General features: G+C 41.5%; 1 protein-coding gene across 1 annotated transcript in view; it reads left to right on the top strand.

Annotated features, from left to right (window-relative positions):
• Positions 1 to 1,183: 1,183 nt before the first annotated feature.
• Positions 1,184 to 22,492, top strand: part of LOC119056719 (cytochrome P450 3A12-like) — a gene marked incomplete at its 3' end in the record, with an annotated part of 44,776 nt that continues 23,467 nt past the window's right edge. The window contains exons 1-4 of the mRNA XM_053662445.1: positions 1,184 to 1,375; positions 3,827 to 3,920; positions 5,822 to 5,874; positions 7,674 to 7,773. Coding sequence (XP_053518420.1) covers positions 1,305 to 1,375; positions 3,827 to 3,920; positions 5,822 to 5,874; positions 7,674 to 7,773 — 318 coding nt within the window. The remainder of the gene's footprint in view (positions 1,376 to 3,826; positions 3,921 to 5,821; positions 5,875 to 7,673; positions 7,774 to 22,492) is intronic.

The following is a 22,492-nucleotide window of genomic DNA, read 5'->3' as shown; positions in this document are numbered from 1 at the left end:
TCCCATCCCTCAGGTTCAGGCACACACTCTTCCCAATTTATAGGAGTGTTCCCAGGACCTTCCACACCACCTCCCAAGAACAGCGCTGCTGGGTGGGGAGGAGTCCAAAGTGGCTGCTGCAGGAGAATGTCCTAAACAGTTGCCAGTGTCTCTTTTTTCACTTTTTCTTTTTGAGAAATTCCTCCTGCTTAAGCCTGCCACTCCATATGGAGGCCTGGCCTCTCACACAGCCCAATTCTCCATCCAAACCAAGAACATCCAGGTCAGGGCCCATCATGGTCCAACTTTCCTCAGCCTGCATCCACACACTCAGTGAGTACTCACAGCCCCTGTGTGTTTGCCTCTTAGTCCTTATTTCTCTCTCTACAACTTCAAGCAACCAGGTCTCTCCCAGTGCTGCCCAAGCCTTGTTTGGAAGGGGAGGGAGCTGTTAACCCAGCCTGCTCCCAAGAACCCTGTGGCAGACCTGTCAGTGCTGGACCAGGGGCTGCAGCCACTGCACTGGTCCCAGGGACCTTACTGTCCTGAAGCACTCTCCTTCCTGTCTAGTTTTTCAATGCCCTCTACTATTTTTGGTCTTCTATTTTCATACATGCTGGGTACTGTTGGCTGTTCACTCTGTTCCTCAGTAGATCAGCTAGGTGTTTTACCTGTGTGCAGGGGGAAGTGGGCTCCACTCCCACCTACCTCGCTGCCATCTTCCTCAATAGTTAATTTTTAAGTTACCTAGAGGAAGAAGCAGTGATAACTGTTCAAGGAGATTCATTAGGAAAGACTCCAAAAGAAGCGTTTCTGTCTGAGTTGAGTTTTGAAGGATGAGTAGGAATCTTCTAGGGCACAGAGACATTTCTTGGTAGAGGAAACTGTAGGGGTAAAGATCTTGAGACTTAGCTTGTTTGAAGGATTTCAAGTGTTTCTTAGTGCAGGCAGCCATGGAGTCGAGGACAGGTTAGAGATTTAAGGCCAGTGCCTTACCTGAGTTTCTGTAACCTTTGGGCATACTGATAAAATGAAGTGAGTTGTTCACTGATTACTCACAGAACATGAACTCAAGGGTGGTCAAAGTGGGAGTTTCCATGAGGCTTTGCCAAATATTAAGTTGAGAGGTCACCTGAAGTTTGAGCACAGATGGCATTTCTGCTGGGTCAGATCTGGCCCCACCCCCTCTCCCACTATATAAATAGCCAGTCTCATTGAATATCCACTGGGTGGGAAGGGAAATTTCTCACACACAGGCCTGCTGAGAAGAGCACACGGTGCTGCAAGGAAAATTCAGAGGAGAGAATCTCGGGAGGAAAGTGGCCATGGACCTGATCCCAAGCTTTTCCACAGAAACCTGGGTTCTCCTGGCTACCAGCCTGGTGCTCATCTATCTGTGAGTAAACTGTCCAGACTCATGTCCTCTGTAATCTTGGACTTGGGGAGCTCATCAGGCCCCCCTTTCCCTTCTCTGTTTTGATGATCCAACAGTCAGTAAAGGAAAAGTTGTTTAAATTTGGGGGTCTACAAACACCAAAGGGGTTATTATTGATCTGACTTTGATCTTTTGAGGAGTAATATCCCATCTGCCCCCAACTCCCAATTTCTGTAGCCCACATGCTTTGGTGAAATTATTTGCTCCTAGGGTGATTCCAGACCTAGTCTGAATGACCCTAGGAGTTCAGCAGAGGCAGATCAAAAACAATGGGCTTCTGGGCCCTGGCTGGTGTAGCTCAGTGGATTGAGTGTGGGCTATGTATGGGGTGCTGGACACGGCCCCTTCTCTTCACACTAGCTCTTCCCTTTATTCAGTGTCTCTCTCCTGACACTCTCCTCCTAACACTCAGTTCCATCACCCTATAATAGGCAGAACTATTGAAGTATTCTCCCTTCATGAGAAACTAGAGCAGAAGAAAGTTGCAGCAATTTTGACATTGTATTCTTTTATTTCATCTTCATCTTCTAGTCTTCACAGAGGGTTAGCATTATTATAGAGATTTATTTTCCTCCTGACATGAAATCTGCTAACAGCCTGTAAAGGCACAAACCCACAAGCCAATGTGCATTTAAATATTTTTTCCAGTAAGTTGCAGTACAGGAGGATAAACCAAGCCATCTAGCAGAGGAATTCCTTTCAAGAGTGGGATTTCTGCCATTACGTAGCAGGTTGGGATAGGAGGTATTTTGGACATGTGGGTAGGGAAGGCCCCCTCCATGTCCTGTGTGACTTCTATCTCAATTTCACTTTCATGAAGAGTAGGAATCATGATGACTTGAATATAGAAAATATAAACATTATTTTAATTAATTGAAAGAAATGTTATGAATACAGCATATCAGGGCAATATAGTTTCCATCTGATGACATTTTAGAATAACTTGATAGTGTTAAATTTTATTCTATTTAATATTAGATTTTTTTTACTGACATAAGACTATTTCTGGCATGTCCTTTCTGTAGAATAAAAGAGGCTATTGGTACAAGATTTGTGACTACAAAGGTGTGTAAGTAACCTCACCCAACTAGAATAATATCTGAAATATGAGTCCATTGTACAAATACATACATGCATGACATAGATTGTATATAGATAGATAGATAGATAGATAGATAGATAGATAGATAGATAGATATGCATAACTGGTTATTTTAATCTCATAGTGCAGGTAAGTGAGATTGTGATGCAGTGAGGGTAAGCGAGGCCTTCTGGAAGGAGTAGGAGGATATTTCTCCCAGAAACCCTGGTTTCACAGGACAGCAGGGTAGGCATCTCTTCTGCCTGAACCTGGGGAGAGGGACACCATCTAAGTCACACTGTGTGGTCTGTGTGGCAGTGGGCCTGTCACTAGATGCTTTCACCACTGGATAAACAAATTTGGTGCCTTAGGAGACACTGGTACAGCTGTGAGTCATTGCTGTAGATAGACCATGCCCTCTTATGGCAACGCAATGTAAGTGCAATAGAAATGACTGGCTTTACCAAAAGCAGCATTGCTCTACCAAAAAGGGAAAGCTGGAAAGAAGCCATGGAATTCACACAGCCCATCCTCTGCCTTGCTATGGATCATATGAGTTTAGACACCAGACCAGGTCCCTCGAGGGATGAACATTGCTGATGCATTCACTCAAGTGCTGAAGTTCAGAAGCAGAAATGGGTTTAATTGATTTGCCATGGATGTCATGGCCAAGGAAGAACTGGGTTGGGACTATCCAAAGGTACCCCAGGTTTCAACAGTCAGTGCACATAACTTCACCAAGTTTCTGGAGGAAGGATCCGCACACCCACCTGGGCCCAGCTCAGGCTCCTCTGCTGTCCTTGAGCATGAGTTCTTTTACACATTATTTTACCATTTTCATCACTTATTATAAGATTATTAATATTGCAGGGAATGCTAGAAACCTATACTTTCTTAAAGGGAAACCTCTAAAGAAGAGGGGACAAAGTTTTAATTCAGCTTTCTAAAACATATTTTATGTTGTATAGCACATTTTTTGCAATAAACAGGAAGGTGCAGAAGTCTGAAAGGCCCCTTTAGCAGAAAGTGCTGATAGGGCATGTTGAACGGTTATACAGAGCCTCCTCATCAGCCATACTTTTCTAATTTGCCTCTATGGTCCATGAAACTTCAGCCACTTTTTTCTAATTGTTACTTTTTGCGTGTCTCACAGTAGAAATGGGAAAAGAGGTGAGAAGAGAATGTAATTACTGCTGTTGGAGTTGCTGTTATTATTGATGGCTTACATGTTCATTCCCTAGCTTGACTGGTCCAGTTGTGAGTCAGTGAATGGCCAGACTCTGCACCTGTTCCATTAACCCCATAACATGTTTTTCTCCTTCACTTTAAAGATATGGGACCCATACACATGGAACTTTTAAGAAGCTAGGAATTCCTGGGCCAACACCCCTCCCGTTTGTGGGAACCGTTCTGGGCTATCGTAGGGTGAGTGTTGTTTGGGATTCCTCTTTTGCTTCTTATGATTACAAATTGCAGCTGAGTTCCATAGCAAAAGGGCTGTCCTCAAGGGGAAGTTCAGTGGTTTCATGCTTTTCAGAAAGGGCAGCTTAGGCACCACCCAGCCCATCACCAGGTTTACCCAGGGCTCTATGTCAGCTGTTCAGAGCCTCACATTTTGTCTTGGTTGGGCAGCAGAGCTCTCTGGCTGATTCAGGACATGATTTAATATTCCAACTTGTGTGCATCCAGAGGAGGATTTTCCTTCTGCCAGGTGCAGGTTCCCAGGAAGATATAATCATGCTGAGTATTAGGACAAATGCATGAAGAGGTGCCTGGTAGTGCCTCATGAGGTTGACTATGCCAGAGTCAGACGTTCCTGTTCCTAGGATATGTTCTGGGTAGCCTTTTTTTCCTTCTTCCTCCTGGACAGCTGTGAAACTTCAGTGTATGAGGTAGCCCAAGTACTCACCATTGGGTAATTTGTACATACATCCTTGAATTCTCTCAAGAATGGCTAAATCCCTGCTGATATTTTCATGGTTCTAACTCACACTTTGGTTCTCATGATGTCTTTGTGGGACTTGAAAGATGGAACAAGAGCTTATGCTTTATCTCTCTGCGTTCAAAGGAGGAAGCTTATGGCTGAGTCTGAGAGGGAGTGGTTATAACTGATGAAAGATGGTGTTTGTCTCTTCAACCTCCTAAAGAGTCATGTGGGGTTTTTTAAAAAAAGCAGTTACTTATATAAAGCCATTAGAGAGAAGATGATTTGACAAAGTTATTAAAATTTTAGTTTATCTGAAAGAAATGAATTCAGAACTTCATGGATTGTGAATTTTGGTAAAACCTTCATGGTTGATTCAGTCCTGATCCTTTGCCCAGGGGGCAACCCTTGAACGGAGAGCTAAGAGCTTCCTTAGGCCAGCAGGCAGAGCCTGTGTGCAGGTTGCTCTGTGCCTCAGATTTTCTTTCCCTCAAGGGAGAGGCTTGATTCTCAGATTCTAATTCTCCCAGCTGGGATCTCACTGCCTCTTAGTCTAAGAACTTCCCATAGATTTTTGCCTCCGATAAGGCAATATTTTCCTCTCTACCATTCCCAGTCAACTCCTTACAGATGCACTCCAGGGCCCACATTTCTGGAACTTCTTTTGTATAGTTAAAATATCAAATTTCACAACTAAAACTTAGCAATAGCAAGATGTGTTCTTTTTTAATTACAGAATTTAAAACTCAAAGAAAGCATTTTAATTTGCTCTGTTCTTGTGTAGTGCTGGCATTTCCCCATCTTTTCCACGTTGATCCATAAAACTGGAAAGCAAGTACTTTCTCATTCATTCATTCATTCATTCACTCACATACTTACTCAACATACACGCCTGAGACTTACGTAAATCTATTAGACTTCAAGAGATCACTGGTGATAAAGTTCCTCATTCTGCTAGAATTCAGAAAGGTCAGATGAGAGAAATAAAAAGATGCTGCACCAGGAGATCAAAGAGTGTGCAGGCCACTCTTACTCTCCCTCAGCTTCAGTCCAGGAGTCTATGGAGGTAATAATTCTGGGGGTTATGGGGTTTGAGAGATAATACATGCACAACAAAGCCCTTCTGAAAGACAGGAGTTACTTAGTATCAAACACAAGGGTAAGTCAAGTATCAACACTACTTGGAGAAAATTCAAGAGTGATTTTAAATTCCCCACTGCAAATATCTCCTCTATTTCCTCTCTGTTTCCCAAGACACTGCTGAATAAGAGCTTCCCTCTATCAGCGTGAAACACAGAAACACAGTCCATCTGAGTTCATGGGATTCAAGTCATTTTGGTTCCAGTGAGAGGTAGAGGCCAGTACATTCAGATCAATAATCTGATTTTGTTTCTCCTTGCAGGGTTTTTGGGATTTTGACCAGGAATGTTTTAAAAAGTATGGAAGAATGTGGGGGTGAGTACTGGGGAAACTCCCAGTGGATTTACTTGCTGTTATGATGAGGGTCCCATGGTGTGGAGGACAGTCTCAGCCCAGAGCCTCTCAGGATGAAGCACTTGTGGTAAAGGTTTTGGAGGCTTGTCCTACCAGGGATCCCAGATGTCGCCAGGTGTCCAGGTCTGCATTCTGAATTGAGTTGGAGAGTTGCAGGTTGTTGTTACTCTCCAGACTTCAGTGGCCTAGGGACTCCTGGCATCACCTTCTGTCCAGTCTCATCATGCCCCTCTTCTCCATTTTTCCTCCCTTAGGTCTCCTTCCATTGGGTGAAATGCATTATTTCAGGCTCTTCCAATATAGGCTCATAAATGCCTATTACAACTCCTTCCCACATGATTGACTATTAATTAAAAGCCAAAGTCCTTCATTTTAAATTTGGATTTGTTATGTCATTAGGAAAAGGCTGTGGGTATAGGTAAATGGAAAGGGAAACCATATCTGCTCAGCTTTTTAAAATTTCTCTGAAAATATGGAGTTTGGGTTTTTAAAAAGATTTAAAGCAACCCTTCTCAATAGAAGTTTAGTTTATACAAGTATTGATTGCTTTATGTACTCTGTTCTACTACCTTTGAAGAGATGTAGGATATTTCTAAACCACACTGCTCCCTGGTGGGCTGATGGACCTAAGGACTTTGTAAAGTGGCCTCAGGCAGTTGCTGGGGCTGTTCCTGTTGGGAGCTGCTGGAGGGGTGGTGGGTGCAGCAGGAGAGGGCTTGCCCTGCTGCTGGCAGATGTAGCCTGCTTGGAGCCCAGGGCCAGTTATGACCCACATGTAGAATAAATATAAGTAATGAAAGGAAAATATTTGTAAATGAATCATACATGCTTCTCTGTGTTTTTTATTCTCTTTGTTGTTTGTTTCAAATATTTCTAAACTGGATTCTACCAAGGGCCTCTCTTTAGCAGTTAAAATATTTCCTTTAAGCAATTGTAAACTAGTAATCGAATTTTAGAAAAAGAGCATAGAAATCATTCATATTTCTGCTATATCTTTTTGAGCATTTCAAGTCTTTTTTATTTGCAGACTCATTTTTACATATTTGTGAACAGTATGTGTATATTTTCACCTAATATTCTGTCATATGCATTTTTATGTTTTTGATTATCTTCAAAAGTGTATCTCTTCCTTTTTATTGTTTATGGTATATTTTCCATTACCAAAAGTGTATTTTTAAGTGACTGAGTACCTACCCAGGCTCTCCTTATTATTTTTATGTTCTCAGATTATTTACTTGCCTTCATCTACTTACTAACTTAACTTCCTTTTTGATAGTGAATATTTTAAGCATACAAAAAATTATAAGAATGGTATAGGAAACACCCAGGTACATGACCTAGGTTTAAATGTTCTCATGCTATTTCCAATAACAGGCTGACAGTGACCAGAGGGGAGAGGGGAGGGAATTTCAGGGGAAAAGGGGAAGGGTTCACAGGAACAAGTATAAAGGACACATGGACAAAAACAAGCAGGGAATGGAAATGGGAGGGAGGTGGAGAGGGCTGGGGGGGTGGACTGGGATGGGAGTAAAAGGCAGAAAACTGTACTTGAACAATGACATTAAAAAAAGAATAGTAGGATAAGAAATATATAATTTATATTAAAGAATTTAAAAAACACAAAAAAGAAAACTCCAGCAACAATGATCACAAGGAATATGGGTTATGTCACATCAGAATGAAAGCCTGGACTTTCAGACGTGGCTCCAGCTGCAGAAGCTGGCTTGTTAAACTGAATGAGCTCTGTTTTCACTACACAGGCTCTACGATGGCCGACAGCCTGTGTTAGCTATCACTGACCCAGACCTGATCAAAGCAGTCCTTGTGAAGGAATGCTACTCTGTCTTCACAAACCGGCAGGTAGGTGTCCATTTCGTTTAAATTAAATTTTCAACAATTTAATTGTATTTTTTCATATTGAAATAGTAATAGATGAGCAGGAAGTTACCAAAAGAATCCAGGCATATCCCAGGTTATGCACCTTTCATTTTGTTTCCCCCGATGGCAATATCTTGTATAACTACAGTGCAACATTCACAGCAGGAGAGTGACATTGGTACCACATTTACAGAGCTTACTCAGATTTTATCTGTTTTATGTACACTCATTTGTGTGTGTGTTACTTATAACAATTTGACGCGTATGTATATTTGTATAACTACCACTGTAAGTTGCCCTCTTACTATTTTTTAGAGTCACAATGTATAGCTTATCTTGTCCTTTTATCAGAGTCTTTAGCAGAACAAATATATATATATATATTTCACGTTGACAAAGCCAATTTTTTATTTATTTATTTATTTATTTATTTATTTATTTATTTATTTATTTATTATTTTATTGATTATGCTGTTACAGTTGTTCTATTCCCCCTTTCATTCCCCTCTACCCTACTCCCCCATCCCCACCATTACCCCCCCTTTAGTTTATGACCAAGTGTCTCAAGTCCTTTAGATTCTATATTTCCCATGCTATTCTTGCCCCCCACCTATTTTCTATCTACTGTCTATGCCACTTATTTTTTGTACCTTCTCCCCCTTTCTCCTCCTCCCACTCCCCTGTTGCTAACCCTCCTTGAGATCTTCATTTCTATGTTTCCACTCCTGATCTAGCTGTCCTTTTAGTTTGCTTTTGTTTTAGGTGTGGTTGTTAATAACTGTGAGTTTGTTGTCCTTTCACTGTTCATGTTTCTTTAACTTCTTTTTCTTAGATAAGTCCCTTTAACATTTCATATAATAAGGGCTTGGTGATGATGAACTCCTTGAATTTGATCTTATCTGAGAAGCACCTTATCTGTCCTTCCATTTTAAATGAAAGTTTTGCTGGATAGAGCAATCTTGGTTGTAGGTCTTTGAATTTCATGACTTGGAATACTTCTTTCCAGCCCCTTCTTGCCTGGAAGGTCTCTTTTGAGAAATCTGCTGACAGTCTGATGGGGACTCCTTTGTAGGTGACTGTCCCCTTAGCTCTTGCTGCTTCTAGGATTCTCTCCTTCATTTTAATTTTGGCTAATGTAATGATGATGTGCCTTGGTGTGTTCCTTCTTGCGTCCAACATTTTTGGGACTCTCTGAGCTTCCTGGATTTCCTGGAAGTCTATTTCCTTTGCCAGCTTGGGGAAATTCTCCTTTACTATTTGTTCAAATAAGTTTTCCACTGGTGGCTGTGTCTTTCCCCCCTTTTGGTACCCCTATAATTCGGATGTTGGAGCGTTTAAAGATGTCCTGGAGGTTCCTAAGACTCTCCTCATTTCTTTGAATTCTTGCTTCTTGACTCTTTTCTGTTTGGCCATTATTTGCTTTCTTCTGGTCCACTCCATTGATTTGAGTCCCAGTTTCCTTTTCATTGCTATTGGTGTCCTGTGCAATTCCATTCATTTCCCTTAGTTTTGCCTTCATATGTTTCTCTAATTTGTGGCTATAATCAACCAGTTCTATGAGGAACCTGATGACCAGTGTTTTAAACTGTGCGTCTGAGAGTTTTGCTATTTCTTCATCGCTTAGATTTATGGCTCTGGGGCTTTGAGATCTTCCTGCACATTTTTGGTCTGTTCTGGCCCTTTAAGTGTGAGAAGCGGCGCCTTGGACTCCCCGGTTGCTGGGTTGTGACGCTGTATGTGGGGGCGTGGTCAGAGCGGGGAAATGGCGCTCGCGGTGGGGCCGGTCCAACCGCCCACTCCCTTGCTCGACAAATGCAGACCACAGTCAACACGCTGTCCCGCTCCCCAGCTGTCTCCCCGAGGTCGCTCACTCAGTCGCTCACTAGGTCCAACCCTGCGTCTGGAATCTGCGCGTCTGGATTGCGCGCCTGGAGTCCGCGCCCGGTCCGACCGAGCCCTCCTTTGCAACTCCTTCACCAGCCGCTGGTTTCGCCCCTCTTACCTGTCAGGCTGAAGAATTTGTTGTTAGCGGACTTCCGAAAAGTTCAATTTTCTGTGTTCTGACTATGTTTTCTATTGCTAATATTTAGTTGTCTCTAAACTTGGTTGTGTGAGAAGGCCCGGCACATCCATCTATGCCTCCATCTTGGCGGAAGTCCCCCTAATTTTTTAAATAGGTTTAAATTGGCCTTTAGTGCCAATTCTAAACATTCTTCACCAAAGATTTTCTCTTCTTATTCTAAACATATACTTTTATGTTTTAAATTTAAGCTTATTATTTATTTTGTGTTAATATTTGTATAAGGTATGAATGCAGGTCAAGGTTCTTTTTTTCCCCTATGGATGTCTGAGTGCTGCAGCACCATTGTAGAAGGCTATCCCTTCTCCTGAACCGCTTATGTACCATTGTCAAAAGTGTTGGGCCTCCTGGCTGGTGTAGCTCAGTGGATTGAGCACGGGCCTGCGAACCACATGATTGCGGTTTGATTCCCATTCAGGGCATATGTCTGGGTTGCAGGTCAGTTCCCAGCAGGGGGACTCACAAGAGGCAATGATACATTGATATTTCTCTCCTTCTCTCCCTTCCCTTTCCCTCTAAAGATAAATAAATAAATAATCTAAAAAAATGTTGGGCCTATTTCTGGGGCTCTCTTTGTCATTCTCTGTTCTGTTCACTGATTTACATATCTATCCTCCACCAGTACTGCATTGTCTTTTTAAAAAATATTTTTAATTGATTATGCTATTATAATTGCCCCATATTTTTCTACCCTTTATTCTCTTCCACCCTGTAGCTCTCTCCCATCATCATTCCCCCACCTTAGTTCATGTCCATGGGTCATACATGTAAGTTCTTTGGCTTCTACATTTCGCATACTATACTTAACCTCTCCGGGTCTATTTTGTACCTACCAATTATGCTTCTTATTCCCTTTACTTTTTCCCCCATACCCCTCCCCACTGATAACCCTCCATTCGATCGCCATTTCTGTGATTCTGTTCCTGTTCTAGTTGTTTGCTTAGTTTGTTTTTGTTTTTTGTTTTAGGTTCAGTTGTTAATTGGTGAGTTTTTTGTCACTTTACTGTTTGTATTTCCTTTATCTTCTTTTTCTTAGAAAAGTTCTTTTAACATTTCATATAATAAGGGCTTGGTGATGATAAACTCCTTTAACTTGACCTTATCTGGGAAGCATTTTATCTGCCCTTCCATTCTAAATGATAGCTTTGCTGTAATCTTGGATGTAGGTCCTTGCCTCTCATGACTTTGGATACTTCTTTCCAGCCCCGTCTTGCCTGCAAGGTTTCTTTGGAGAAATCAGCTGACAGTCCTATGGGCACTCCTTTGTAGGTAATTGTCTCCTTTTCCTTTGCTGCCTCCAAGATTATCTCCTTATTTTTAATCTTGGTTAATGTAATTATGATGTTCCTGTGGGGTGTGTGCTTCCTTGGGTCCAACTTCTTTGGGACTCTCTGAGCTTCCTGGGCTTCCTGGAAGTCTATTTCCATTGCTGGATTGGGGAAGTTCTCATTATTTTTTTTATTTTTTAAATTGATTATGCTGTTACAGTTGTTCTATTCCCCCCTTCATTCCCCTCCACCCTGCCCCCCCATCCCCACCATTACCCCCCCTTTAGTTTATGTCCATGTGTCTCAAGTCCTTTAGGTTCTATATTTCCCATGCTATTCTTGCCCCCCCACCTATTTTCTATCTACTGTCTATGCTACTTATTTTCTGTACCTTCTCCCCCCATCTCCTCCTCCCACTCCCCTGTTGCTAACCCTCCTTGAGATCTTCATTTCTATATTTCCACTCCTGATCTAGCTGTTCTTTTAGTTTGCTTTCATTTTAGGTGTGGTTGTTAATAACTGTGAGCTTGTTGTTCTTTCGCTGTTCATGTTTCTTTAACTTCTTTTCCTTAGATAAGTCCCTTTAACATTTCATATAATAGGGGCTTGGTGATGATGAACTCCTTGAATTTGATCTTATCTGAGAAGCACCTTATCTGTCCTTCCATTCTAAATGAAAGTTTTGCTGGATAGAGCAATCTTGGTTGTAGGTCTTTAGATTTCATGACTTGGAATATTTCTTTCCAGCCCCTTCTTGCCTGGAAGGTCTCTTTTGAGAAATCTGCTGACAGTCTGATGGGGACTCCTTTGTAGGTGATTATCCCCTTAGCTCTTGCTGCTTCTAGGATTCTCTCCTTCATTTTAATTTTGGCTAATGTAATTATGATGTGCCTTGGTGTGTTTCTTCTTGAGTCCAACATTTTTGGTACTCTCTGGGCTTCTTGGATTTCTTGGAAGTCTATTTCCTTTGCCAGATTGGGGAAATTTTCTTTTATTATTTGTTCAAATAAGTTTTCCACTGGTGGCTGTGTCTTTCCCCCTTCTGATACCCCTATAATTCGGATATTGGAGCGTTTAAAGCTGTCCTGGAGGTTCCTAAGACTCTCCTCATTTCTTTGAATTCTTGCTTCTTGACTCTTTTCTGTTTGGCCATTATTTGCTTTCTTCTGGTCCACTCCATTGATTTGAGTCCCAGTTTCCTTTTCATCTCTATGGGTTTCCTGTGGAATTCCATTCATTTCCCTTAATTTAGCCTTCATATGTTTCTCTAATTTGTGGCTATAATCAACCAGATCTGTGAGGAAGCTGATGACCAGTGTTTTAAACTGTGCGTCTGAGAGTTTTGCTATTTCTTCGTCGCTTAGATTTATCTCTGGGGCTTTGAGGTCTTCCTGCGACATTTTTGGTCTGTTCTGGCCCTTTAAATGTGAGAAGTGGCGCCTTGGACTCCCAGGTCGCTGGGTTGTGACGCTGTATGTGGGGGCATGGTCAGAGCGGGGAAATGGCGGCGCCCTCTACGCCGTGGCCGGTCCAACCGCCCACTCCCTCGCTGGCCACAATCAGGCAACCCCAGTCAACACGCTGTACCGCCTCCCCACTGTCTCCTCTGCAGTCGCTCACCCGGTGGGTTGCTCGGTCGCTCACCAGGTCCAATCCTGCGTCTGAAACCTGCGCGTCAGGATTCGCGCGTCTGGATTCCGCGCCCGGTCCGACCGAGCCCTCCTTTGCAACTCCTCACCAGCCACCGGTTTCGCCCCTTACCGGTCGGGCTGAAGAATTTGTTGTTAACGGACTTCCGAAAAGTTCAATTTTCCGTGTTCTGGTTGTGTTTTCTGGTGCTAATATTTAGTTGTCCCTAAACTTGGTTGTGTGAGAAGGCACGGCACATCCACCTATACCTCCATCTTGGCGGAAGTCAAGTTCTCATTATTTTTCAAGTAAGCTTTCAATTTCTTGCTCTTCCAAGTCTTCTCCTTCTGGCACTCCTATGACTTGAATGTGGGAATGTTTAAAGTTGTCCTGGAGGTTCCTAAGCCTCTCCTCATTTTTTGGAATTCCCGTTTCTTCATTCTGTTCTGGTTGAATTTTTCGTTCTTCCTTTTATTCCAAACTATTGACTTGAGTCCTGGTTTCCTGACATTCACTGTTGGTTCCCTCTACATTTTTCTTTATTTCAATTTGCATAGCCTTCACTTCTTCCTCTATTTTTCATCCATACTCAACCATTTCTGTGTGCATCCTGATTACCAATGTTTTGAACTCTGCACCTGATAGGTTGGGTATCTCCTTATTGCTGAGTTGTATTTTTTCTGGAGCTTTGATCTATGCTTTCATTTGGACCATATTTTTTTTTTCTGTCAGTGCAAGAGTAAGGGGCAGAGCTGTAGGTGTTCGCCAGGGCGGGGCAACTTGTGTCTCTGCGTTGTGACGATGTATGTGAAAGAGAGGTCCAAGAGGGAACCATTCTGCTTGTTTGCTGTCTTTCTGTCACTTCCTCAGCTACCCACGAACAAATTGGGCCCTTCTGGTCCTGACACCCAGGTGGGTGGGTTTGTGTATGTTCTAGGACCCTGTGGGTCTCCAACAAACTTTCCTGTAAGGCTGGGAGTTTTTCCCGCTGCAACCTCAACCCCCACAGGTATTTTAAGTCAGTGGCTTTGAGGCTTTATTTCCCTGTCCTGGGACCCTGGGTTGTGAGGTGTGTCTTGCTTCCTAGTTGTTCCTCCTGGTTTATCAGCACAAGATTGTGGGACTGCCCATTCCACCAGCTGCCACATCTCCTGTCCTACCCTCTAGCCCTGCCTTGCCACATTCCTTGCCACAGAAAAGTTGTTAATAATTATGAGTTTCCTGTCTCCACCCGTCCTACTGGTCAGGATAAATGTTTCTTCTTTAACTCCTTGGTTGTTGGACTTAGTTCAATTTTCTGGAAGTTTTCGTTATTTTCTGTTTTTAAATTTCTTGTTGTCTTCCTTTTGAATGTGCAAGGAGGCAAATTGTATCTACCTACACTTCCACCTTAGCCAGAAGTCCTTTCATATATTTCTGCCAGGTTCTTACTCAGTGCCACACTGTCTTGATAGTACCTACATAGTCAATCTTGTCAATAGAATGATTTCCTTTCACTTTCTTCAGAACTCTTTTTGCTGTTTTGTGTCCGTTGCCTTTCCATACAAATTTAAAATAAGCTTATCTATATTTATAAATAAATTAATCGAGTTTTGATAAGAATTTAATCTTATGATTAATTTGGAGAAAATCTATACTGTTACTAGGTCAAGTCTTTCAATCCATGAATACAATATATCTCTCTATTTATTTAGGTTTTCTTTGATTCTTCTTACCAATATTTTGTTGTTTTCAGCACAGACATCCTATACCTGTTTTGTTAAATTTTCACCAAAAATATTTTATTTTCCTTGGAGTGATTGTAAATGGTATTGTGTTTGCACATATTCATTGTTATTGTATAAAATGAGGTTGATATTTATGTTGTTCTTGTATCCTATAACCTTGTTGAACTCATTAAATCTAGAGATTTTCTTTTTGTATTTTTTATGATTTTGTACATGGACAATTATATAATCTGAAAATAGGGACACTTCTATATTTTTTCTTTCCAATCTGTATGCTTTTTATTTCTTCTTTTTGTTTTTTGGTGTTCTTAATAGTTAGAACTTTCAGTTTGATGTTACAAAGAATTGATGTGAATAGAGATTGTTACCTTCTTCCTAATCTGAAAGGGAAGCATACTGTTTTTCACCGTTTAAAAAATCTTATATTTCTATTTGGGGAAAATAAAATGTATGTATTTCAGTACATAATGTAGTATTTAGAATTATGCATACATTGTAAAATGACTCCTACAAAAATTGGCACATTCATTACCTCTCAGTTATTTTTATTTATTTATTTATTTATTTATTTAAATTGATTATGCTGTTACAGTTGTTCTATTCCCCCCTTCATTCCCCTCCACCCTGCCCCCCCATCCCCACCATTACCCCCCTTTAGTTTATGTCCATGTGTCTCAAGTCCTTTAGGTTCTATATTTCCCATGCTATTCTTGCCCCCCCACCTATTTTCTATCTACTGTCTATGCCACTTATTTTCTGTACCTTCTCCCCCCATCTCCTCCTCCCACTCCCCTGTTGCTAACCCTCCTTGAGATCTTCATTTCTATATTTCCACTCCTGATCTAGCTGTTCTTTTAGTTTGCTTTCATTTTAGGTGTGGTTGTTAATAACTGTGAGCTTGTTGTTCTTTCGCTGTTCATGTTTCTTTAACTTCTTTTCCTTAGATAAGTCCCTTTAACATTTCATATAATAGGGGTTTGGTGATGATGAACTCCTTGAATTTGGTCTTATCTGAGAAGCACCTTATCTGTCCTTCCATTCTAAATGAAAGCTTTGCTGGATAGAGCAATCTTGGTTGTAGGTCTTTAGATTTCATGACTTGGAATATTTCTTTCCAGCCCCTTCTTGCCTGGAAGGTCTCTTTTGAGAAATCTGCTGACAGTCTGATGGGGACTCCTTTGTAGGTGATTATCCCCTTAGCTCTTGCTGCTTCTAGGATTCTCTCCTTCATTTTAATTTTGGCTAATGTAATTATGATGTGCCTTGGTGTGTTTCTTCTTGAGTCCAACATTTTTGGTACTCTCTGGGCTTCTTGGATTTCTTGGAAGTCTATTTCCTTTGCCAGATTGGGGAAATTTTCTTTTATTATTTGTTCAAATAATTTTTCCACTGGTGGTTGTGTCTTTCCCCCCTTCTGGTACCCCTATAATTCGGATGTTGGAGCATTTAAAGATGTCCTGGAGGTTCCTAAGACTCTCCTCATTTCTTTGAATTCTTGCTTCTTGACTCTTTTCTGTTTGGCCATTATTTGCTTTCTTCTGGTCCACTCCATTGATTTGAGTCCCAGTTTCCTTTTCATCTCTATGGGTTTCCTGTGGAATTCCATTCATTTCCCTTAGTTTAGCCTTCATATGTTTCTCTAATTTGTGGCTATAATCAACCAGATCTGTGAGGAAGCTGATGACCAGTGTTTTAAACTGTGCGTCTGAGAGTTTTGCTATTTCTTCGTCGCTTAGATTTATCTCTGGGGCTTTGAGGTCTTCCTGCGACATTTTTGGTCTGTTCTGGCCCTTTAAATGTGAGAAGTGGCGCCTTGGACTCCCAGGTCGCTGGGTTGTGACGCTGTATGTGGGGGCATGGTCAGAGCGGGGAAATGGCGGCGCCCTCTACGCCGTGGCCGGTCCAACCGCCCACTCCCTCGCTCACAATCAGGCAACCCCAGTCAACACGCTGTACCGCCTCCCCACTGTCTCCTCCGCAGTCGCTCACCCGGTGGGTCAGTCGCTCACCAGGTCCAATCCTGCGTCTGAAACCTGCGCGTCAGGATTCGCGCGTCTGGATTCCGCGCCCGGTCCGACCGAGCCCTCCTTTGCAACTCCTCACCAGCCACCGGTTTCGCCCCTTACCGGTCGGGCTGAAGAATTTGTTGTTAGCAGACTTCTGAAAAGTTCAGTTTTCCGTGTTCTGGTTGTGTTTTCTGATGCTAATATTTAGTTGTCCCTAAACTTGGTTGTGTGAGAAGGTACGGGACATCCACCTATACCTCCACCTTGGCGGAAGTCCCCTCTCAGTTATTTTTCTTTTTTTGGTGTGTGATAAGAACCCTTCAGATCTACTGTCTTAGCAAATTTCATGTATAAAATTCAGTAGTATTAACTGTATTACAGTCATCATGCTGTACATTACATCTTCAGAACTTATATATTTTATAACTAAAACCTTGTGACCTTTTGATCATTATCATTATCTTTCCTCCCAGGTTCTGATACACAGCATTCTGTTCTCTCTTACTATGAGTTTAATGGTTTTCTTTTAAATTTCACATAATAATGAGATCATGTGATACTTGTTTTTCTGTGTTGAACTTAATTCACTTAGCATGTTGTCCTTCAGATTCACCCATGTTGTCACAAATGGCCAGATTTTCTCCTTTTTAAAGGCTAAATAAAATTCCATTATATATATAACATTTTCTTTACCTAATCATCTATCCACTTATATAGAAAGGAATTATTGATAGGTAAGGACTTACTATTACCATTTTGTTAATCCAGGTGTGTCAAAGTTTCTTTGTTCCTTCCTCCTCTCTTCTTCCTGTCATTTTTGGGGGAATTTGATAGTTTTCTGTAGTAGTATGCTTTGATTGCTGTCTCTTTCTTTCTTCTATGTCTCCCATGCTTTGTGGTTACCATGAGGCTTACACAAAATATCTTCTAGATATAACTATTTATTTTATGATAACTTTGTTCTTATTTATAATTAAATGCTTTTACTCGATTTTTAATTTTTTACCATTTTAAATATATTTTATTGATTATGCCAGTACAGTTGTCCATTTCCCCCTTCATTCCTCTCCACCCTGCACATGCCCTCCCATCTACACACCCCCTTTAGTTCATATCAATGTGTCATAAGTTCTTTAGATTCTACATTTCCCACACTGCTCTTGCCCTCCCCCTGTCTTTTTTCTCCCCACCATCTATGCTACTTATTCTCTATACCTTCTCCCCCCTCTCCTCCTCCCACTCCCCTGCTGCTAACCCTCCTTGTGATCTCCATTTCTGTGGTTCTGTTCCTGTTCTAGTTGTTTGCTTAGTATGTTTTAGGTTCAGTTGTTAATAATTGTGAGTTTGCTATCATTTTACTGTACAAGTTTCTTATCTTCTTTTTCTTAGATAAGTCCCTTTAACATTTCATATAATAAGGGCTTGGTGATAATGAACTCCTTTAACTTGACCTTATCTGGGAAGCACTTTATCTGCCCTTCCATTCTAAATGAAAGCTTTGCTGGATAGAGCAATCTTGGATGTAGGTCCTTGTCTTTCATGACTTGGAATACTTCTTTCCAGCCCCTTCTTGCCTGTAAGGTGTTTTTTGAGAAATCAGCTGACGGTCTGATGGGAACTCCTTTGTAGGTAACTGTCTCCTTAGCTCTTGCTTCTTCTATGATTCTCTTCTTCATTTTAATCTTGGGTAATGCAATTATGATGTGCCTTGGTGTGTTCCTCCTTGGGTCCAACTTCTTTGGGGCTGTCTGAGCTTCCTGGACTTCCTGGAAGTCTATTTTCATTTGCCAGATTGGAGAAGTTCTCCTCTATAATTTGTTCAGATAACTTTTCCACTTGTTGCTCTTCCTCTTCCTTTTCTGGTACCCCTATAATTCGGATGTTGGAGTGTTTAAAGATGTCCTGGAGGTTCTTAAGCCTCTCCTCAATTTTTTGAATTCTTGTTTCTTCATTCTTTTCTGTTTGGTTGTTTCTTTCTTCCTTCTGGTCCACTCCATTGATTTGAGTCACAGTTTTCTTCTCATCACTATTGGTTCCCTGTACATTTTCCTTCATTTCACTTATTGTAGCCTTCATTTTTTTCATTTAATTTGTGACCAAATTCAACCAATTCTTTGAGCATCCTGATCACCAGTGCTTTGAACTGTGCATTTGATAGGTTGGGTATGTTTTTGTTGCTTAGTTGTGTTTTTTTCTGGAGCCATGATCTGTTCTTTTGTTTGGGCCATTTTTTTTTGTCTTGACACACCTGTTATGTAGTGAGGGGTGCTTAGGTATTCACCTAGGTGGGGTAACCCAGTTGTTGGGTTGTGACACTGTGTTTGGGGGAGGGGTTCAAGAGGGAACAGTGCTGCTTGCTCTGCTCTCTGCCAGATTTCAGTCACTTCTTTCACTTTCCCCAAGCAAATTGGGCCCTTCTGGTGCTGATTCCCATGTGGGTGTGTTTGTGTATGTTCTAGGACCCCTGTTGGTCTGTCCAACAAACTCTCCTGTGAGGCTGGGAGTTTCTCCCAGCACCTCAACCCCCAGAGGTGTTTTCAATTGGTGTTTTGAGGCTTTATTTCCCTATGCTGGGACCCTGGGTTGCAGGGTCTGTCTCGCTCCCCATTTTTGCTTGGTTTATCTGTGTGCAAATGTGGGACCGCCTGGTCAGCCACCCTGCGCACAGTGCCTCCCTTCCCAATTGCCACCTTGCTGGGTCTGCCAGTTGTCACCCTGCTCCTGGGTTCTGCCAGCCACTGCCTGTGCAGCTAGGGTCTGCCTGCTGCTGTCTTGCGCACCCGAGGTGCCTTTTGCGCCTGACTGCTTTTTGTGCCTTGACCTCTCTCTGTCCAGCTGCCTGACTCTGCTCCACCTACCAGTCTAGATGAATGTGTCTATTTTATCTCCTTGGTTGTCTGATTTCCATACAGTTCAATTTTCTGCCAGTTCTGGTTGTTATTTTGTTTCTAAATTATTATTGTCTTTATTTTGGCTGTGTGAGGAGGCACAGTGTGTCTACCTATGCCTCCGTCTTGGCCAGAAGTCGAGGAATCATTTTTTAAATTTATTTATTTATTTTTTTGCTGCTGTGCTTGGGTGTTTTTTCTATCTTGTCTTTCGAAATAGTGATCCTCAGATGACCCTCTGCTTCATCTTACCTGCTGTTTATACCTTCTAGTGTGTTATTTTTTCTTGACTTTATTTTTTTAATATTCAGTATACAATTATTTTTAATAAAAATTCTCAATTTTGTGATCAGTGTGCTATAGTAGACAAGCTCATAAGTTGGAAGTGGGAAGGTAATGTCTCATAATCTTTCCAGAATGCAATTTATTTATTTATTTTGCTTTTCTAAAAATTGTTGTTTAAGTATGCAAGAGCATGGTGGAACTGGAGAGCATTATGCTAAGTGAATAAGCCAGGCAAAGATAAGTACCATACAATCAAGCCTCCTGACTTTAAATCTAGTGAGTTTTCCACACCTGCATTGTTCTTGATCATTGAGGTGATTAGAATCCTCTTGGGTTCACTCATAATTATTTGATAAAGTTCTAGGTTCTACTTCACACCTAACAAAGCAGAATCTGTCACTCCTTACATACTCCAGTTGAGAACCAAACTTGAAAACCATTGCACTTTATCTAAAGTAATGATTTTTATCATAAGAAAAGAATATAACATATTTTGCTATGTATAATGTGCACTTTTTTGCTCAAATTTTCGAGGGAAAAATAAGGATGCATATTATACATGGGTGGTACAAATAAATAAAATTTCTTGTACATTGTATCTGTTCTTGTGTTTTATGTAGTTATTTTGTAATGATTTTTGTTATTATGTAACAAATAATTTTATGTAGTTATTTGTTACATAAAAATTTTGTACCATAATATGCTAAAAAATAAATGCTAAGATTCCTTTATAATACAGAAAAACAAGTATCTAAATGTAAATTAAAAATTAAATTAAAAAATCAAAGTATAAGATTTTTTTCCTGGAAGTTTGAGCCAAAAGCATGGGTGCACATTATACACAGAAAAATATGATAATCAAAGATTCTCTTCTCCATCTTTTTATTTTATTTTTTAATTTTATTGTTGTTCAAGTACAGTTGTCTGCATTTTACCCCCAAACACTACCCTCAACCCAAGCCATCCCCACCTCTTTTCTGTGATCCCACCCTGCCTTGGTTTTGTCCATGTGTCCTTTATGGTTGTTCCTGAAAACGCTTTCCCCCTTCTAGTGTATTATTTATTTCAGATATGCATTCTTTATTTTTGACTGGTTCTTTTTTATTGTTTCTATGTATTTTATCATGCTGTTGATAGAGAGTTTATCATGCTCTAAACTCTCTATCTGATAAATTGCTTGCTTCCATTTCATCTAGTTCTTCTATAGGATTCTCTTGTTCTTTCATTTGGGGTCTTTTTTGTTGTTGTCTTCCTATTTTGGCTGCTGCTTTGTATTTTTTGCCTTAGCTGCTAAACTAATCAGCTGTTAAACTTATTAGTTATTGATATAATCAAGCTGTAATCTGCAGCTGGACTTAAGCATCTCAGGGTGGGGCAGAGTAATTCCTCAGTGAGGCTATTGCTTTCCCTGAAGTGATGCCACTTGAAGAGGAAAGATCTTTACTTGAAGAGGAGTGCTCTGCCTGAGAAGGATGGCTTCTACAGTGTGGGGAATGACTCAGCATAGGGGTCCTGGTAGCTGTTCTTTGTGTTCTCTCCCCAGAGCCACTGGCCCAAGACTCTCCTCAAGAGTTTCTAGTCCACTCTGCCCTCCCTCTTCCAGAGCCCAGGGTAAATGTCTGCAAATGAAATTTTGTGTGTTGGCACTTTAAGAGGCTCTCTTTTTCTCCAGCTGTCTCTTCTTGGCAGACAGAAACCCTGCTGCTTTTCACAACTGGATGTTATCTGAGTTCCTTTCCAGCTCTGTTGCTATAGGCTGGGGAGCCCAGCTTAGGGTTTACACCTCACACTTCTCAGGGGGAACCCCTGGCCACTGAAATGTCCCTCCAGAACTTCAGCTGCCACCTGTGGGAGCCTAGCCAGCCCTCTTCCACCACCTCCACATTCCCTACCAGTCTTGCTGTGGTGAAGTGGTTTCTTCTTTCTGACCTTCATTATAAGACTTCTGTCTAGCTTGTGCTCAGTTGGTTATTCCAGATGATTTCTGTACAATTTAGTTTTAATTCCAGAGTGGTTCTGGAGAAGGTTAGTGTAGCTTTCCCTTACTCCTCCTCCATCTTGGATTGTTACCCTTCATTTCTTCTGACTGATCTTTTTTTATGCTGTTGAAGTTCCTGCTACGTTCATTGAGCATCTTTATAATTGGTGTTTCAAACTTGGTCTCTAGTAGATTGCTTGTCTCCATTTTGTTTAGTTCTTTTTCTGGAGTTTTGTTCTGTTCTTTTATTTGGGGCATGTTTCTCTGGCTCTTCATTTCGGTAGCCTCCCTGTGTTTGTTTCTATGTATTAGGTAGAGCTGCTATGTCTCCTGGGCTTGGTAGAGTGGTCTAATGCAGTAGGTGTTCTGTAGGTACTGTTTTTCTATTCACCAGATTGGGCATTCCAGATGTGCCCCCTTTGTGGGCTGTATACACCCTCCTATTGTAGTTAAGTATTGATTGTTGTTGGCACATGGTTGGAGGGTATTTACCCACCCATGCTGATTACCTACAAGGAATGGCTACAACCACTGACCACTCACCTCTGACCACTGTGGAGGATCCGTTGTGCTGGGGCTTACCCCACAGAGCAGGACTTTAGCAGGACTCTGTTGCCTGCTGAGTCTGCCTCTTGAGTATGTTTCTTGTGGAGGTAGTTGGGTGGTGATGCTTCAGTGTGGTCTTTAGCTGTTCACTGGGTGTTTTTGCTCTGGGGCATCTTGTTAAGTACAGGCCATGGTTAACCACTGTCTGTGTTCTACCCCGGGGCTACCTGACATGAGCTACAAAGTGATGTGCAGATGGCTGCCACTTGTGCTGGGCTTGGAGGTGTCCAGGAG

Source organism: Artibeus jamaicensis, unplaced genomic scaffold, assembly GCF_021234435.1.
Source record: "Artibeus jamaicensis isolate MK-2021 breed Jamaican fruit bat unplaced genomic scaffold, CSHL_Jam_final contig_2486, whole genome shotgun sequence".
NCBI classification, from domain to species: domain Eukaryota; kingdom Metazoa; phylum Chordata; class Mammalia; order Chiroptera; family Phyllostomidae; genus Artibeus; species Artibeus jamaicensis.
This window is presented reverse-complemented; position numbering and strand designations above follow the sequence as displayed.